Genomic DNA, 20,571 nt, shown 5'->3' on the forward strand with positions numbered 1-20,571 from the left:
TCACTGATTCCCTCTTGTGGAACTGTGTGGGATGGGGTAGAGGGCTTTTTTCACTGCAGTGCTGAAAAGCCATTATTAGAAAAGAATTGTTACTGGAAATAGGCTGAAATGGGATTGGCTATTTGAAACTAACTATAAAAGATGTTTGCACCCATGCTCTGACGCGCTCACTTAGCATATTTAAGGAAAACAATAAAGCTGATTATTGCCTTGCACTTCAATTACAGCTAGTTATGCTGAAACAGCAGTAAAATGGATTTAACATTCAGATGCTAAGACCCAAGACACAGGAAAATAAGTGATACGCATAGTATCAGAATGGAAATATGACTGTCTGTGGAGTTAAACCTGGATCCCTGGTTTTCTTGTTCAGTGATTTTTGACCCTAAGGCTAGTGTCTCCTATACATGGCATTTTAGTAACCTCAATTTCAATATTAATTATGAATGCAAACACTTCTGCTTTCCTGCAATAAGTAACTGTTTCCAAACTGTCTAAAAGAAAGTTTTTTTTCTGTCTTTAGTCTAGACATTTTTAGATCTTTCATAATGGTGAGGTTTGTATTTCAAATACATATACATATATGCACACACCTCTAGTTAAAAACCATAGGTCTGGCATTTTTTGTTTGTTTCAGAAAGGAGCATTTTTCTCAGATATTAGTATTCATGTGCTCTAAGTCCTCCTGAAGTACACCACTGGTTATATCAGCACCATTTTGTGGAAGTGCAGGTCAAGGAGTGAAAGAAAAATCCCCTCAGTCTGGTGACACATACTTATACCATTTGTATGATCACTGTTGATCCTAGGTTCTCCAACAAGTAGTTTCTGTTTGTTGAGCTGATGATGACTAAAAATGGGTAAGACCGCTGGAGATAAAGGTTAAAGGTGTTAGTTCAGGTCCATCCTTCCACATACGAAGTAAGGATCACCTGAAGTTTGGGTACTAGAATTTCTGTCCTAATGTGCCCAGAAGGTGTTAATAACTATACCTGAGCACGCAGCCTCATCAGGCACTGTGGATTTGAAGGCAAATCAGGTATTCTCTCTCTAACACTCAACCTTTAGGGCTCAGGTCAAATTTTTAAACCAAAGACATTCAGATGTGTCCCTCCTTCCCATAAACACTTCATCTTTTGAATTTGTGTCTTTTTAATAAAGGAAACAGTAAAGCCTTTAAAATGAATATAAACATCTAAAATATTTCTGTTGTACTCTTCTAAATATTGAGCCTTGGAACTCACGCAAAACTATTTGATTGTCTTGATAAATGTCCAGCTGTGTGTGACACTGAATAGCACACACCTCAATATGTCAGTATGAGGGCAAGATGAACGTTGGGATACTGCATCATAGCCAACAATTATGGAGCAGTTTAGAGAGAGGCATAGTTCTTAGCCCTAGAAATCTTGTTTCAGCAGACAATTAAGTCAGTAAATGGATTGCTGACCATTTTCTGAACCATTATCCTATGTTGAAGTTTTTATCTGGAGCAAAAGATTTAGTCTCTGTCCAGTCCAGACTATAAGTACTATGAAAAGATGCTGATTGAGGAAAAGAAATGCCAGGAGAGAACTAGCTACCTAAACTGAAAAGTTTTCTCTTACTACTGGCATGGCTACCATCCAAGAAAGAGTTTTTGAAAAATGTTGTCAGTTGGAAATAATTTAACTTTTATTCTTCTTCTCATACTTGGTGACCCAGAACTGGCTTTTCAGTGTGTTTAAACTCTTTTTTTTAGTGATATGTTCAAAATAAATATATTTCCTCAAAACAACAACCCCTCCCCCCAAAAAAAACCCCAAACATCCTAACTTGATGATCAAATTATTTTTTCTAACAGCTTAAACTGCTTGTTTTGAAGCACTGTACCTTCTTTAAGTGTGTTTGTATAGCTGAAAGGCCACACATGGGGAGAGTGAAGTGTGGAATTAATTAATCAAGATATGATAGAACATGCCAACAGGTAAGGGTATTCTGATTTATAAACAGTTGTTCTTCAGTATCTCTGAAGAATAGTTGGGGGCAGTAGATCACTGCTGTATGCTTTGATAAGGAGATAAGTATGTAGTTACAGGTATCCTGACATTAAGAGCCTCTATACGTCTACACTTTTCCCCCGCTGAAGGAAATTTTGTAATCCAAATAGACCTTTGAAGTTCATTCTGGCAAATACTATTATTATCATGGGTGACTAGTGTATCTTGGCTTGCCCTAATGAACCTAATTTTAAATTTTTCAGCTGAAGTTATTCTAAACAAAGCAGCTGTATTTCCTGACAAAGGGCTTGTTAAATAGAATTTGCTTTGGCAAAACTACTTCTAAAGTCAGTTACCAGTTACTTTTCCTTCTTTGTACCGATACAGTGCTACCATTTTCCTGGTAGGAATCAAGATTAATAATGGAAAAATAATTTAAGTCAACATAACACTAGATATCTTTGAACTCTTCTTTATGTCACCTCCACTAACTGTAGTGAATTTTTAATACTGCAGAATGCAAGTGGCACAAAGCTCTAATGAAGTAATATCTGTAATATATATACATACACATGCATACACACATAGTGTTCTGATTACCCTCCAGTGCTTCAACTACAAGACTAAAAAACCCTGCTAAAATGTTGGACTCTAAAGCTGGTAATAACAAGTTGTATTAATTATGTTTACAGTAAGAGGATAAATTTTTTTAATTATGTATCTTAAAGTTCTTCCTCCATTAAAGAAGCTTCACACCATTGGTACTCTATTTAAATGGATTTAAACATAACCGATGTCAGTTTTAAGAATGCTTTACACTGTTGGAACTGGGTGAAATTATCTTAATGTAGTAAGAAGGCTAAATATGAATAAATGAGAAAGGTCCATCAAGCTATCTTCATCTCTGTTTTCTCTGTATTTTTCTATGGTGTTTCTATATTAGGTAGTTATATCCAAAGAACAGAGAACAGCCCACACATCAAGTAGCCCTGCTAGCAAGTGAAATTTTTTTTCTTTTTAGTTTTAATCCTTTCACTAGAGGTGTTCTTAAAGTAGAGGGCAAGGATGATAAAACTAATCTTGAGAGTTCATGGGTAATCTGTTCAGGGTGTTCAATATCTGTGAATCATTTTATAGCAATGAACTGTTCTGGCTGATGTGAAGCATTCTATCAATGCCCAATGAACGGGCATTCTCCTCCCTTGTACCCGTAGCCCTTTCAAAGTCCAACACACAATGATATTTTTCTGAGACATAACCAGAAAAACTGGGCAGGGGGCTGTCAGGGAAGGAGAAGAGTACAGAGAGGTGTGAGAGGAAACAACTTGCCAAAAATAGACAAACTATTCTGGTAGCTCTACAAAGCAATATATTATTAATTTTGAAGTTTTTGAGATTCTGAAGATAGGAGTAGCCTTTAAAAGAGCATTTGTGTTCTTTGTGCAGAAAAAGGTTCATGTGTTCAGCCTATTGCAAGGGGCATTTGCTTGCATTCTTCCTGTGCAAGCACAAAGGCAGCATTAATGGAAATGATAAATAGTTTGATGAGCAGGCCAGGTGGCATAGCAATGGCTCGCAAGACTGCTGAGCTGGAGACACAGGTTTTAAAACAAACTTGGGGCTCTTGCTTCCTGGACTGGTTGAAGTTGAACATGTCGAGGAGGTAATGTGATTGATCTCTTTGGAGGAAGATGCCAGCTGGAGAGCTCACAAACTGCTCCTTCAGGATTCTCCTTAAAGATGAATTGATGGCAGCTTCTGAAAAGAGTTACTCACACCACATTCTTCCCAGCCATTCAGAGGTAAGACTCTATCACAGTGGCTGCTAAAAGAAGGAATTGAGAGTTTAAAGGGACAGGAAAAAGGTGTCCTTGGTGAAAGAAACTGCAGGAAGTACATTCCCAAAATGCAGCTATTATTTCTGTACTGTTGTAAAATAGATTTTTTTATTTAGGAGCTTGTCCACACAAATGGTTGTGTTTTTTTTTTTTTTTTTCATTACACTGGGATCCTGTAATGCTAATAAAATAAGAGGTCAGCATTTCATATGAGGGCTGTACTTCATTTTATATTGTAAATCTGTTGTTTTAAAAATATTCTAGCCTAAAATCTGTGCTTTTGTGTTGACAAATATGTCCTCAAAATCATGGTGAAGAAAGGACTTTCTTTGTCCTTAGCTTCATTGTCCTTGTAGTTCTCATATTATGTTCCTCCCTTCATTGGAGGCTCTGGTACCTCTTTTTCTGATTAGCTACATGTGAGCTACATACATGCCCTTTTGAAACTGTCCCTTGCGGATCCACAGACTTTATTTCTTAGTGCGTGACAGCTTGTTACTTTGATCCTGAATAACAAGCTTGTCCATTTCCTCTAATGGCAGACAACAGGAACAAAAGTTACTTTGGGATTAACAGTAGCTCAGAAACTTAGAATTAATGTATAAGTATTCGATGCTTGCTTGACCTAAACTACCTTGGCCTTTAGCCATGTGTACAGAGGGTAGAAGCGTAGAAATGGAGTCCCACAGACAAACTGGACACAGTAGGAAGAAGCAGTCTTCCTTGAATCTCAGGAATCTCACTCATTGAAATGAGCCACAACAGTATTAGGAAAAAGTGAAAATACAGAACAAATTTTGGCAACATCTAAAAATGAAAGCAAACAATGAATTTGTCTGAATTCATCTGATGTATTGAGGACTATATGTTAAAGACAATAAGGTAGAGCTCGTTTTAGGTTACTGGGAGGCACTAGTTCTACTGCAAAAAGCCTGAAATATATGATGTCTTACAGCTGTGAAAAACTGAACTCCAAACAGATTGTTACTATAAGGATGGTGGCAGAATTTATTTATATGAATACATGGATTGCCTGGTTACTTCTCAACCGTGCAATGTTTTGATCCCCTGTGCCTTTTCTTTGGCCATTGCACCTACTCTTCCTGTGGAAACCAGGATGTTAGGGTGTGGTGGGGAAGAGCAGATGAGTGACAACAGGAGCTGGGAAGCAGTTAGCGTCCACTGCTGGACCCAGGTGCTGTAATTTACATGAAGGAGCTTGTTCTTTTAGGTTGTATCTTTTAAATGTTTAATTTTTTCTTTGGTTACAAACAGTGACCCACTGTTCAACACTTGACCTAAAAAAGAAGGGGGGAAAAATTAATCTGCTCAAAATGATTGGAAAACACTGCAGGCAAAACAATGCAGAGTCAAAGGTTCGTAATTGATTACTTTTAAATATAAGCTTCCAATCACTCATTTTGTTAGTGAGAAAAAGGACACAATTACATAAATAGGTACCTTTCCCCTCCCTAGGAAGAAAGTGAAACGCCATGGCTGCTTTCACCGCCAGTTACACGCGGTCCATCGGAGTTTACCCTGGGAGGTGACCGGGGGAGCTGCAGGTTGAGGCCATTTGGTGTAACGGTTTCTGCTGCTTTGCGCGTAACGGCTTAACCCGCAGCCCCTCAGGGGGGCCCTGCCCCGGCATGAGGCGCCCACGGCCGCAGCCTGCCTACCCCTCAGCTGGGCTGTGCTGCGGCAACGAGCTCCCCCTCTCCGAAAGGGTGTCTCTAGCCCGAGTCGCGGCTGGTGCCCGCCTTCGGTACTTCTGAGAAGGGGCTGCCTCCCTTTGGTGCCTGGGAGGATTTTTTTCTCTGCTGCTTAGGTTGGCTGAACTGGCTGTGGCCGGCGCTGGGCAGGTTGCGGTGCACCGCTTTGTACCTTGTTCCTTGCCCAGGCCATAATCTCCAATGTATTTCAACTCCAGTGGCTTCATCCAGGCGTAATGGAGAGGAAAAGGTAAAGAGAATGCTGGTTTTTGGGTTTGGGGGTTTTGTTTGGTTTTGGTGTTAGTTTTTCGTTGTTGTGTTCGGATTAATTATGCCATTTTTTACTGTGGGAATTAATTTGGTGGTTTTTATTTTATAGGAAAACTAGACTGCTCTTCACACAGTTTATATATAAACAGCAATACTGCATCACAAGTGTTAGGTATAGTGTGGAAGGAAACCTTCTACCTTTGATTCATATTTGCAGGAGTCTCCTTTTGAAGGGTGATCCAGGCCTGGAAAGCCTTTACTCAGTCTCAGCTGCTACTAATGCCTGAGTGAGGAAATGCTGCTTCTCAGCACTTAACTCGTCGGCACTCTGTCATAGAAATAAAAGTACCAGAGAGCGATATGCTCAGTATTATGTGATTTTGTTTGTTCCATGAGGCGTCTCTCTGCAGTGAGGAGCTGCAGGGTAGCTGTGGTTGCATTACTTGCCACCCATGACACAGCTTCACGGTAGCTCCCCACACCATGAGCTCTGTGCCTTGAGGGCTCTGCGCTGGAGGTGGCAGCCCTTGCGAGTGAGGGAGTTTTGTTTTCCAGACTTCTTCCCATGAGAGCCTGGCGAGCTGGAAATCATTGAATTCGTCCTAGCAAGGATATATTTTTTGAGTATGGACGAGAATGAACAAATATTCCTTGTAGCGGGTGGTCTGGTGGACTACCGAAATGAGTTGTTCAGTAGACTGGAACAGGTTTTGTGCCCTGCATAATTCATCTGAACTTAGTAAGCGCTGGTGGATGGAAACACAATGAAAAATACATGTTAAAATCGTAAAAATGAAAGTATGTGTTAACTGTAACTATTACTAAAATTAAATATTCTGATATACATAGAAGTTATGAGCAGCAATACGTACACATTAAAAGCTTAAGGTTGCTTTTTTTAATTTTGTATTGATAAGGTCAGGAGAAAAAACTTAGCTTTGAAATACCTGGAATTTGTTTCTGTTTCAGATTGCTTTATCTTTTAAATATGTTTTGAGGAAGCTCAAGTGCTACTGTTTATGTGTCCTGGCAGTTATTGAAGAGATAAATACCTCTTCATTTGCTTGCATACACATCTGTACTGCCCCAGCACTGAGGTCACCTCAGTGCACTAGAGGGGTGTGCATTCACATGTTTTCTTCCCCTTGTTCTCACTCTCAGGTTCCCCTGGTAGCTTCTACAGCTTTTGTACTGCCTTCGCAGTGTGGTACTTTGCTTATTGCTCGTCATTTCTCTCTCGGATACGTAGGTAACCTAGCAGCAGACACTATACTTATCATAGTATTCTTGACAGTTTTTAATTGCTCTGGAATTAGTTCCTGCATGTGTAAATCTTCTCTTTCAAATTTTGGTGGTATTTTTTCTTTCTCTGGAGTTGCCCAGTAATGACAAGATTTATGAAGAGGAGGACTTTCTTTTTTTAATTCCTGACTTGCCCATTTAGGCTCTTGAGAGCATGAAGTCATGCACACTGCTCACCTTCTTGGGTAATGCTCTGAAACAGAACAAAGCTTGGAAGAAAGTTTTTGAATTGTTGGCTCTCAACCCCTGCAGTTTTTGTCAGCCATACAGTAGATGTTTAATTCATAAAAGTACTGTAAGACATTGACTTCATGAGCTCCTATAGGCCACAAAACACTTCTCCCCATTCTGCAACAAACCTTGGACCTGCAGTAAAAGACCAAAGCTGTATTGCATTGGTGCAAGAAAAGGGGATAGATCAAGGGACCTGTCAATTTGTGATGTCCTACATTTGTTTACTGATATTTTGGAACTTGAGGGCTTGATACAGAGAAAAGCAGCCTCCCTTTCTCCCTTCCTTGCATTTCACCTTAACATTCCTTGACAATCTTAACTAAATCTCCAAAGGTGTAATGAAGGTGATTGGTGTGACACCTGAGAAAAAGTAAAATATACAAATTAGGCACTTTCCCGTCTAAGTACACAATTCTTTGAAAGAACGAACAGTTTACAGTCAAGAAATAACAATCAGGGTTCCTCTTAACCCTTGATATATCAAAAATACTGAGTATGGTACTTGCACAGGAAACACGAACTTCATGAATCATTTTAATGTCTTCTACAAATTAATTTCACAGTCACTTCCACAAACACAGTAAGATTTGTTCTGGAGTGGTTCTGATTCCAAAATTTGCACAGTAGACTAAAGCTACTTTTGTCTCTTGCTATTCTTGAAAATTAGTTCAATATAGAAATACGAGAACAGGGACTAAAGGCCAGGTGTTTCCTGTCTCAGATGACTGTCATAACCGTGATACTAACAAGTGTCTATTTGTCTCCTATGAGCAACTCCAGCTGCAGGTTTGGATTACAGTGCTCTTAAGAATAGTCTATAATACTTTACTCATTCCTCGCCTCCCAAATAAAATTTGATTCCTCTGAAAAAACAAAAGGGCCAAATATATTTGAGATTACAGAAATCCTGAGGGAAAAGTCATCATGCTAGTATCCAGAAACTGCCGTGTGGTTGAGACACAGTTCTGATTGTCCTCATTTTGAGTAAATGCATATTTTGTAATTGTTGTCTCCATTTAAGACTCAAACAGCAGTGCAGTTTTGAATCTCCTAATGTTCAGTCTCTTTTAGCGTATTTTCACGCATGATGTTTATTTTTTAAATAGCTTTCAATTTTTCTGTACATCTCATAGATATGATTTTTGAGCAAATTGTGGACTTCTCATCTTTGGCAGTTTATTTAATGCTCTCCCATGGGGAGATTGATACTTGTTTTGTGAAACTGATTATCTCTTTCCTACCACATATCTGTGACATAAAGCTGTGTTTAAGAGTTTCATACTGTGTTAATCTTCCGTACTCACAGTGATTTCTAGTTGTGATGATCTGCTGCAAGGATTGACTGAAGGTTCTTGGCAAGTGTTCAGTGACATAGAACTTTTTCCACTAAATATGACTTGGAGATTAAAATACAGCTCATCTCAGAAGTCCCCATTAATATTTTAATACTTCAGGGGTACAAGGTCCTGAAGATGCCTGTACATTGAGATTCTCACCCCCCCGCCCCAAATCTGCCATTTCCCCCCCCGGTCTTCTTGACCTTACATGTGATGTAAGTAGTTCAGATAGATGCATGTCTGAAGTTCACATGCTGACATCTCATATGTCAGCTTTGGATACTGTTGTATGTTATATGGCAATGCATTTTGCAGCACTATCTGATTCAAACTAACATGGCTATCTAGAAAGACTGTCTTTCTGTCTTCTCAGTCATATTTGATTAGTGAGCATCAAAAGCCAGGATTTCTGTATTTTCTGGCAGACGGTGTCATACTACCTGTCCCATATGGCTACTTTTGCGATTTGTAGTTCTTAAGTGGAAATGCATGGATATCAGAGCAAGTGAGCAACTGGCAGGACTTTGCCTTTGAGAAAGACTCTGCTTGGAAATGTGGTCATTCCCTCAATCTGAAATAATCTAAATTTCTTGACCGCAAGGGCATGCATTCTAGTTGCTTTATTTTTCTTAATCTTAAGCAATTAGGAAAGACTGGGGGACAATCCTGAGCGTTTTTGTTGATGTGTTTCTGTCAGTTATTTTTTATAAGGTGGTTAATGGCTATAGGCTATGCTATGTTGTTCATGTCAAAGCCTTTCTTTCATGTACCTGACCCAGATCATCTGAAAATGGTACTAATATGCAGTAGATGTATAAACTTTTAAGTTAGAAAAGACACCTCCTCTATATATTTCTTATGTATATTTATTCAAGATTATTTAGAAATCAAGTATTAAATCAATTTAAGCTTCCATTAAATGCATGAATTCATTTTCTGTAAATATCATTATAGCATTTGAGGGAAATATAGCAATTTTTACAATTTTGATTGGTTTCTAAAAGTACTGGTTTTTTCAACCATGTAGACTTATATCTGTCAGTTACTCAGAAGTCACATATACCCTAGTTATCAATTCTCTGTGTCTTAGCAGGCAGGATCAGGTCTAGTAATGAGAAAGTACTTCAGTGTCCATATCTGTTCTGCCTTCAGCATCTCTAGTAAAGATTGCCAGTAAATATAGTGAAGTTTCTGTGATTCTTTAGCGGTAGCTTTTATTTCCTTTTCAAAGCAGGACAAACAAAAAAAAATGAAGCAAAGAAAGCTGGACAAGTCTAAAATTTGACTTGCTAAATACAATGTAATAGGAGTCAAAATCATTTACAAATTATTTGTGCTGGACAAAAGTTTCCAGTTGTTGACTTTTAGCAAGCAATGACAATGTGAAATATACGGAATTATTTTTTTATCCCCTCTTGAGTTAAAACATTTTACTTTGACCTTAAATTTTAGTATGCTGTTACGTTATGTACAAATGACCATTAACTTTTTTCGCATTATAATTTTGTATGGAAAATGTCAGCCCACAGTGAATTACTGGGTATTATAGCCCTTCACAGTACTTTAGCTGTTAATGAAGATCCTACAGAAATGTTTTTAGAAGATGGAAATTTGAGAGATATTTGAGATTTTTGGAAAAACATTACTACGTCCAATTCCATAGTAAAAGTAAAGGAATTCAAAATGGTAATTGTGGAGCCTTGAAGATGAATGCAATGGCGATGAATAAATATTCAGCTTCTTTGCTGTATATATGTGTTTCGTTACCTGTATAATCAAGGGCAAACAAATAGTACTCTCTTGTGAATTATGTGAGAGTGTTCTACAGTGCTGAAATGATTCACAACTTTGTATGTAAACCTGATGGGTTAGTTAGGAGACTGGATGGTCTGATTACAAACTATTAGTCTGGGATATTGCTTTAACTGAATTAGAATAATGATATGTACTCTTTGAAGAGGAATGTCATAGTTGCATGGTAATGCTAAAGGAAAATTTGTCTGTCTTAAGGTAATCCTAACTCAGGCTGCTTACTGTCTGTTAATATTAAGGAAGAAGAAAGACTTGTTAGAAGAAAGAATTGTGAGTGCTGATACTTTATTTTTCTTTTCTTTTTAATAAATTTTTTGTATATCAGTTGCAACATGCTGAGACAGAGTAAAATTCAGGAAACTTTGAATATTTATAGCGAGTAGTCCTGCTAGCAGGTCAGGTTCTTGTTTTGATAATTTTCTTTTCTTTTGACTCCTCTGTTTTCTTTAAGGCCTTATTCGATTACAAGAACTCATCAAGGCTCCATCACGATACAACCTGAGACTAAAAATCCGTCAGTTACCAGCTGACACGAAAGATGCAAAGCCATTGCTAAAGGAGATGAAAAGAGGCAAAGAATTCCATGTAATCTTTGACTGCAGCCATGAAATGGCAGCAGGCATCTTGAAACAGGTAATCCTCATGTTGCTTTATATGGCCTAATCTTTTTCATCCCTAATAAATAAAAGTAATATCCAGACTTAATGGCATTTAACAACCAGGGGAATTGTATGTCAGTTTTACTGAGGCTAACTGAAAATCAGTCAAGGATTTCAGAGATGATTTTATTGGTGACTCTAAGAGTAGCTGCTTTCATTATGTTTTTTTAAAGTAACGGATTAATCGGTTCATGTACAGGGGAAAAGGTATATCAGTCTTTCAACTATGAAGAATTGGCACTTTGGAGAATTGATGCTCTAACCAGGTTTTTAAATGCTTGGTTGATGTTATTTTATATAACAAAGATTTTTTTTTTTAAATTGAAGCCTCTAAATTGTGTACTCTTAATCAGATAGCAATATTTGAATAGGTGTTACCAACAGACCCTGTTAATGTGTTCCACTCAGAGGACAGATATCTTTTAGAGCCATATTTTCCTCAGACTACTAATAGGACTGCAAAATGCCTGAATATATTTTGGGTAGGTGTTTTGAAAGTATTTGCTTTGTTGTGTACCAGTAAGATGAGTTGGTGAAATACAGCAGAATCCCAAATACTTAACTGACTTTATATTGCAGAAGCAGATTCCAGTGATGTCTTCCAAGAGAAGGTGGCAATATAGCAGTATACAAAGGGCATAACTCATAAAAAAAGCTTACTGTAACCCTGAAGTATATACAAATGACATGCCTTTGTGTGTCTCCTTTAGTTTAATGAGCTAGCTCCAAAGACTGGGAATTCCTTATACTCAGAGGCCGTTTTCCCCATAGTTTTTTCATTGAACTATAGCTTGCATTAAGAAGGATAGGAAAAGTACCTAAACCGAAACAATATTCTACATTTCTAATGCACAGCTTTTAGTGACATTAACTCCTGTTTATACTGTGTTTGCTAGCAGACTGTATGGCTTAAATTGAAAACAAAATGTATTTAAGATGTGAAAATATGTGTCTCATTAAAGGTACTTAGGAGTATTGTTGCAGATACAATTAAAATTGCTAGAAAACATACATGTATACTGTAATTTCTTTGCTTTATTGTTCATTGATTAAAGGGTTTTTATTAATTCTTAGTAATTTTAAACCTCTGCTGGTGGTTTTTGCCCTTTGCTAAGCATAAGCCAGCCTAGTTAGTCTAATTGTTTAGCCCAAATCATTAAATGTATATTTAATTATTTTAACATCTTAAAAATGCAAATGGAAAAGGTATTGATGGCAATATAAAGCTGAAGTACAATAACAATTCAAACAACTCCATCAAGATACATTATTTTTACTGTGCTTAGTAGTTTTTAGGTGAAGGGAAACTTTTCTTTCACAGCATACAACATTGTGTAAAACATATGACTAGAGGGAAATAGGAACAAAATTGGAAGTGTTATGTCTTTAATCACGTCCCAGGATCCAAGAGTAAGAGTTCCACCTCAACCTCTTTAAATCAAATTGTAAACTGTTTTATCAAACTACTCTGCTCATCCTAAAGATTAAAGAAGGAAGATACAGGAACAGTTCTTTCATGCGTGTTTAGATCTTTATACAGTTTCCATAGACTTTTAGTTTTCCATTCAGCTCCAATATTTCAATGCTTTAAATACATCTAAAATTGGTAGTTCAGCAGCTGAATGTGAGCTCTTGTCAAAATTGACACAAAGAATGTTAAGGCTCTATTTATTATTTAGTGATGTCATTCCAAATGTAGTTTTTACAAGTGTTTGCTGAAAAAATGAAAACCGAAAAAGATCTTTATATATTCGTTTGTGGATTATTAATTAACCAATTTTTTTTCTGGTGATGGAGGGATGAACTTGGGGAGGCACGCCAAGGGATTTCTTCTTGGAAGGATGGTTGGAAAGATTAACAATGAAGTTGGTGGAAGAAAAAACAAGTCAGAACTGAAGAAAAAAAATGTACCTTGAGAGGCCAGTGAAATGGCAACTACTGTTTTCTGGCCAAAAATACATCATCAAAAGAAAAAGAAATATCCCGTCGTTCAGACAAGCATAATTAAATTAAGGCAAATCTCAGTGGTAACTATATCACCAGGCAACCAGGGAAAGCAGACATGATTTAAAATGTTAGGGAAGCACTTGAATAATGAAAGCAGAGAAATGACAGTGTTTTGAAGAGGAAAAAGGAGTGAGGTTTTTTGTGGAGTGAGGAAAGCGAAAGAAAGAAGACGTGGAAAAGCGACACCACCAGCATACAGCAGAATCAGGAACATGCGTAGGATGTTCTTGTGTAGAGATTCTGTGGAGTATGAAAGACCCAATTATAAGCAGTTAAGATATAGGTGACTCCAAATGTGTTGTGTATATAGAGGAAGATACCTTGGCTTCATTTAAAAACAACAACATAATTCATTCTTAAAAAAGCCAACAGTGTTTGTAGTTATACAGTTTCTAATGAAGTTATAACATTTCTCATTAGATACTGGTTTTCCTGTGTGTAAGAGATTTTAAATTGCTATTGGCACACTATACTGTAGTAGTATTATTCTGAAATTCTAAATACACAGGTATAGTCATGCTTTGGAAAAATGTTATTGCCGTTTTTGTCAGAGTCTTATCTAAAATAAATATTATAAAATCTGCAGCTGATATTTAAGATTAATTTTGGCTTTTAACTTTTCTTTGGCAAAGAACATATGGACTAGTCATTTAATCATTTCTCAGCCAATGTCACAAGTAAAAAGGCTCCCACACTGGCCTTCAGTGTGTTTATGGAAGCGTAACTGGTAGTGACTTGGCAAAGAATTCCATTGATAATTCGTGGAAGGGAAGAAAATACTGCTTACTTGTGCAGCTTTTTTTACAGTGCTAAATTAGGTAAAATCACTGTAGATAATGAAGTGATTGAAAAAAATCATACTAGTTTAAGGCAACTTTTGTGCAGAGCAAGAAGATACATGGTTTTCAGGTGAAAAAGCCCATAATGAAGAAGCCCTTAGTGATGAGACATCCAGTGTCTATTGCTTTAAAATTGTATCTACAAATTGTTGTTCTTATGCTGTTAAAAGTATGAACACTTTTAAAATGCACAGTTGATCAAAAACTATTTGATATTATATAGTTAGCAAGACAGATGAAGGTACTTTATAGATATCTGAGTTTATAGAGTAATACTATGAATATTTGTTCTTCATTTTTACTGAAGTAGTATGTGTCTTGCTGTTCAAAACCTGACTTGAATGTTTTCTTCCCTGGTTGGAAAAATGTACACATGTATATTATAAGGTTGAGCCCTTCTTTTAAATGCATAGTATTGTTCATCAAAATAGAAAAAATATTTCCTATTAGGTTATTCTTTTTAAGGGAAGGCTTCAATAATGAATGAAAATATTGTCGACTCAAATTTTGTGTGGCAAGTTAATGCACCCATTAGTATGTAAAACTATAAGCCTCTTTCACATTTACTGCACTAAACAGTCTAATAATATTCTTTCTATCAGAAGATCTGGTTCATAAATTCCTTTAATAGTCAGTAATCTTCTCTAACTGCTAGGAAATGACTTGCTTGACCTAATTTTAGTATAATTCCAACCCTATCGTCTTATCCCAATAGTGTTCTTTCGCAGCTTTTCATTTGCCACGTAAGTCTGATAAAAATGTATTACGTGCCCTCAGAAACATTAATCTTTTGTTTATTTTTTTAAGGCTTTAGCTATGGGAATGATGACGGAATACTATCACTATATCTTTACTACACTGGTAAGTGGCTTATAAAAACATACTGATGACATCTAACAAAGATGTTACTTTCCTTAATTATATTACCTGACAATGTGAAAAAGGTCCCTCTGGACTGGGGTGTGAGTACAACATGTTTTCTCTGTTAAGTTTTCTTACTTTCAGTGAAAACTCATCAGGATGGTTTAATTATTGTTCAACAATGTGCCCTGGAAACTGATAGACCCAAAAAAGCAACTGATGCCATAGCACTGCAGTTTTTAACATACAAGCAGGCTTAAGTGTATAACTCATAACTGATTGTTTATATTATGAATTTGGTCCTTTTTATCTTGTAGCTGTTTGTACGTGAAGATTATGAAATTTTAAACTTCTCATATATTCCATATTTTTAATCTAACATTTTACAAGGTAATTCTTCACTGTCACATGATTCTCGAATAATTTGTTTTGAGTATTAACGGCATTTTATTTAACAATCCACATGAGCTTTTTAGGCGCATGAATTATGCAGTATTCTTTGGTGTCCATTTTAAAAGTAGCTTAGAAGGAATTTGAACACTTGGACGCATCAGATTTAATATTTGCAATAAATGAACATTTAAAATGTGAATGCTCTTACAAAACATAACAGATGCATGTGAAGACCTTTTTTGCTGCTCACCACGGCTTCACTAATAAACAGTTTAAAAATTGGTAAAATAGTACTCTAGAAACTACAGTTGTGCACATTCCTCTGTTTTCCATTGTGTTCAGATCTGCCTATTTAGATTGCAGTTCATTTAAGGTTCTTAAAATACAAGCCATTTCAAGCACGAGACAGATGTTCCGTGGTAAAACCATTCTTGAAATGACCTGTGTTTAAAGTCACATACATGTTTAAGACCTTACGGAAATGAGTCCTTTGTGGTTGGATGCGAAGTTCACCTCAGAATCACAAAACAGAAGTTCATGGAAAGTATTAGTATGGAAATAGCTTGTTGAATAGAAAGCAAAATAATTTGCGAAGTTCATTAGAACAGTAAAGGCAAAATATGCTGTGTGAGTATGCGTCTTATGTTAGAAGTGTAAGTTCTATTGCTTACAGATTCAGGATTGCATGCAGTAGGATTTCCCTCACTAGTCTATCAAAATGGATTCTGGATGTTTTAAGGGATTTTTTAAAAAAAATTTTCATTTTGCTAAAGGTGAAAATTGCTTCTTTGAGTGGTATGCTCTCCATTGGCACTTAATTTTTATTCTTAAAGCTATGTTTAAAAATCAGGATTTTCTGTCATTCTTATTTCCTTATTAGAATATTAGCTTTTTTTAGGAGAGACGGTATTATATTGACTTGGAGCTATCAAAGGACAATTTAGTGCGCAGAAACGGTTGATAGATTTTGATTTTGCCATGTAGCTTTGGAACTTGCGTCAGAATTCAAGTGTTTTGATATATTAATTGCTTCTTACCTGACATGATGAAAATCCTGTCAAATAAATTTTCCAGTCACAGTGTTTACAGCAGTCTTCTCTGTATTCTGCTCTTGATTGATTCAGGGTCTAATGCAGTAGCTCATTAATACTCCGACCTGTGTGTATTTATAATATGCGTAATATTGTTGTGTATATTTATTATATTCCAGTGTAAACATGGATATGTTTGGATTAAATAATTACATCTGAGGTTCTGAGTTCTTTCACAGTAAAAATGGAAAGAATTTTTAAAGGGAAAGGTGTGACAGTTCTAGTTATGTTCAACCTTTCTTTAGAAGGAGGACATGCATTAGGTTATTTGTAAATAAATGTAAATTAGGTTATTTGTAAATTTGTAAATAAAAGCATTTTGATACCTGCATATCTTAGGTATTACATATGGAAAATTGTATCATAATTATTGGCTATAATTAAAAATGGGTAGTGATTGATAACTTGTTGATATTTTTGTGGGCTTAGTGATGTTAACAGTGAATTATGAATTATCTGGTTTTTCCATGGTACAATATTTAATCTTCTTCAGCTCTAGCCAGTAAAATGGGTTCAGGCAAGTGTTACACCTAACACTACCATTTAATGGAAATTTATAATACATTAAACTCCCAGAAAAAAAAAAAAAAAATAAATAAAAAGGAGATGAATGACTAAGTATGAATTATGTGGACAATTTCTATGTTCAATGAAAGTGTGTTATAGAACAGTAATGTCTTATGCATAACCTTGATTGTGTCACTTAAAGAAATTATTTAAAAAACCAGAAAGTAAACCAAATGAAAGTTCATTTATAATGCCCATACCTAGGCCTTGTGAGTCATGGCTGTTTTCTTCATCAACTTAAATTTTTTTTTTGTCCCCATGTTGAAAACTTGATCTTAGACCTCAGTTTCCTGAAGTCAAGTGCTGGTTCTGCATTGTTTCTAAGGACTCTGTGAAAGGATTGGGATAACCTTGAGTTTACTTTCTTGATCTAAAATTTTTTTTTTTTTAATTAATTTATATTTGCCTCTCTGTGTGTTGGGGGGCTAAATATACACACACATCGATACATATGTATTGCAAATACATTAATTGGCATAGGTTATTCTTGCAAAGATAAATTCCTAATCAAAGACATGTAAAGCCATGTACATTTTCCCTCTCCCCCCAGTTTATCACCTAGAGGTCAACATGTTCAAGTTTCATAGAGAGCGTGGGTGCAACCCTTGTTCTGTTTAGGTCCCCAGATAAACAGAGCATACTACCTAGCATGTATAGCACTGTTACTCCTGCAGATTTGAGTACTCTCATCTGGGGAGATGGTCTAACAACTGAAATAGGACTTGCAGTGTATTAAAGAATTTATACGATGATCATTTTTTTCAGGACCTGTTTGCCTTGGATGTGGAACCTTATCGGTACAGTGGTGTTAATATGACTGGATTCAGAATTCTAAACACAGAAAATACCCAGGTGTCATCTATCATTGAAAAGTGGTCTATGGAGCGATTGCAAGCACCTCCTAAGCCTGATTCAGGTTTGCTGGATGGATTTATGACGGTATGAATATCAGTGTTTAGTTCCTTTTTTGTGTATGTTTGTGAAGCTAAAAAAACTTCTGACTTTTTATTTCTGTTACTAAAATTGTTTAGAGGTACAAGACCAAATGTTACTGTAATCATGAGTCAGAGAGTAACTGTGGTGTTTCTGCTAATATTCTGTAGACTGAATACGTGGCCATATTAACTTTCTTTCAAAATTACACATACTGCATTTTTTCCTGAATGATAATGCTACATTGTAAATGTCTAATTCCTCCAGTCCATATTTCCCTATTTTGTTGGTAAAAACATTGTATGTGATCACGTCAAATGCTTACAAAAATCAAGCTAAAACATAATTGTCTCTTTCTGTGTTTTGTGTCTTAATAATTAAAGATTCATTCATTAATAATGTGCACTGTTTAATTTCTACATTTTAAAATATATTTTATGAATACTATAAATAACACCTTCTTACTATCTTTTCGAGTTTCTAGGCCTTCACAGGGCTAATTAGTCTGGTTGGTTGGGTGTTGGGTTCTTTTCACTTCCATTGCCATTATTCTCTGGCCTTACTTCAGTTCATGAAAATCACACTTACATTCATGCAAATAAACTTCATTACTAGGTTTACAGTGAGTTTCTGCTCATTAGTTGGAATTAGATCTAGAATTATAATGTCAGGAAGGGTTTTATTTTAAAATATATCCTACAGTAGGACTTCTTTAGTTTTCAAATGTGTTCAGAGACCTAATTTTCTACTTTGGCCCGGAGCAATTTGTAACATCTTTGCTGACAGAGTTCCACTGCTCTTTAGATTGATTTTTTTTTTTTTTTTAAAGAAGCCTTTTCATGTTCCATTTGAAAAATGGCAATTCTGTTTCTCGAAGATTAGTATCTTAGTTACCTATCAGTTATTTAGATTGTGTCAGTGGAGCCACATAACACAGCTAAACTTTTGAATATGTTTTCTATTGATAAGATTTACCGATTTTATAGACATTAGATAGTAAATGACAATATTTTAAAAGGTTAATTTCTTTTTTGTCTTGTTTTTAGAAAATTACCCTTTTTAGGTAAAAATACTTTTCTATTTACTTTTTGTGTATAGTGACTTGATATTGGAAACATTTTAAATTTTATTTATTTATTCATTATTTTGTCCTGCACTTTTAAAGTACTATATGCTGGGATATGTTACATTGTTAATTTCTCTAAATAATCCCAGATAAGCAAATGAACCCCCCAAAATTTTAGAAATGTGTGAAATATGCATCTGTTTTGCATATAGCTGTTGCTTATTATTTTAAGTCATTGTTTCATGCTTCTTTGTTTGCATTAATATTTTCATTCCTTGTATTTTGCCTTTTTCAATTTGAAATTTGTAGCAGTGCATCTCACTCATTGTATTTGTATATTTTATGCATTGATCAAAGATACAATTGATCTCAAACCTTCGGATAGTTACCAAGATCAGTAGCAATAGCTACTTTATCAGAACATAGGCCTATCATAGAATAATAAATATTGGAATAGAGTTCTGTGGGCCAGTCACATGTTCTTCATCTTCTGTGGTGCTGTTAAGAAAGTGTCATTCTCAGAAAAGCTTCTGGTGTGAGGCAGAAACCTATTATTGCTAGTATATTACTGTGTGAGACCATATTTTACGCCATTACTGTGCCTCAGGGTAGAAGAAGATAAAGAAGTGCATGATAAACACACTGGTTTCTCTTCTGGACCCTTAAGACCCCTCTTTGTAAATCTAAGTGGAACCAAGTATTCATAGAGACTGTTGAATATTTTATGGGAATTCTTCATGTTGATTAAACATCTAAATGCACTTTGATCTCATCTTTTTGGAATGTTCCAAGTCAAATTTCCAAGTATGGTTCCTATTAACTTCAGTTAGGATAGATTTTCCTTGGTTTTGAGGCTGCTCCTCAGGACAGCTCTGGAAAAGTTGATGCTTTAGCACACCTGAGATGATTAGTGGTGAAAACAAGTTTTCCATCAGATTTCACTGTCCTTTGAGTGTTTATTGAGATTCTTTGTATGGGTTTTGGAAAAAGAAATTTGAACTATTTAATGAATGATACAATATTTAATCATCCTAACATTTATTAAATAATGACTTATTTGTATAACTGTTGTGGTTTAAGCACACCCGGCAACTAAGCACCGCTCAGCCACTTGCTCACTCCCCCCTACCCTGCAGTGGAATGTGGGGAAGAGAATTGGAAGGGTAAAAGTGAGAAAACTCATGAGTTGAGATGCGAACAGTTTAGCAATTGAAATATAATAATAATATAATCTAAAAATTCTATTGAAAAGGAAAATAACAAAGAGGGAGAAGTAAAACCCAAGAAAGACAAATGATGCAAATGGAACAATTGCCCACCACCAACTGACTGGTGACCAGCCAGTCTCTGAGAAGCACCCCCCACCCCCAACCTTCCCCCTAGTTTTATTGCTAGGGGGAAGTTTTATTGCTATACCTGCACAATAACAAAGAAACTAAATCTGTTCTATGATTTAGGAGAGTAACTACAGCACAATTGGGTGTGTTCTTTCTGTGACTCCAGGAAAATCAGTGGAAATATTGGAAATCATTTGCCTTGTTGTGTCAGACTATACATGTTTTCTTTACACAGGCTTCTTGTGATAAAAGGTTTGCTTGTATAAATGTTTGCAAGAATCAAATAGCTATGATTTCTACTGAAGTCTAAATTAATTGGTATCTTTGAAATAAA

The 20,571-nt window shown here is 36.0% G+C and overlaps 1 protein-coding gene across 1 annotated transcript in view; it reads left to right on the forward strand.

Annotated features, from left to right (window-relative positions):
- GRIK2 (glutamate ionotropic receptor kainate type subunit 2) overlaps positions 1–20,571 on the forward strand; it is a 418,771-nt gene that overhangs the window by 150,470 nt on the left and 247,730 nt on the right. Inside the window, exons 4-6 of the mRNA XM_075087352.1 lie at positions 10,936–11,117; positions 14,797–14,850; positions 17,667–17,840. Coding sequence (XP_074943453.1) covers positions 10,936–11,117; positions 14,797–14,850; positions 17,667–17,840 — 410 coding nt within the window. The remainder of the gene's footprint in view (positions 1–10,935; positions 11,118–14,796; positions 14,851–17,666; positions 17,841–20,571) is intronic.

The sequence above is a fragment of the Phalacrocorax aristotelis genome, chromosome 3, assembly GCF_949628215.1.
Source record: "Phalacrocorax aristotelis chromosome 3, bGulAri2.1, whole genome shotgun sequence".
In the NCBI taxonomy this organism is placed as follows: Eukaryota; Metazoa; Chordata; class Aves; order Suliformes; family Phalacrocoracidae; genus Phalacrocorax; species Phalacrocorax aristotelis.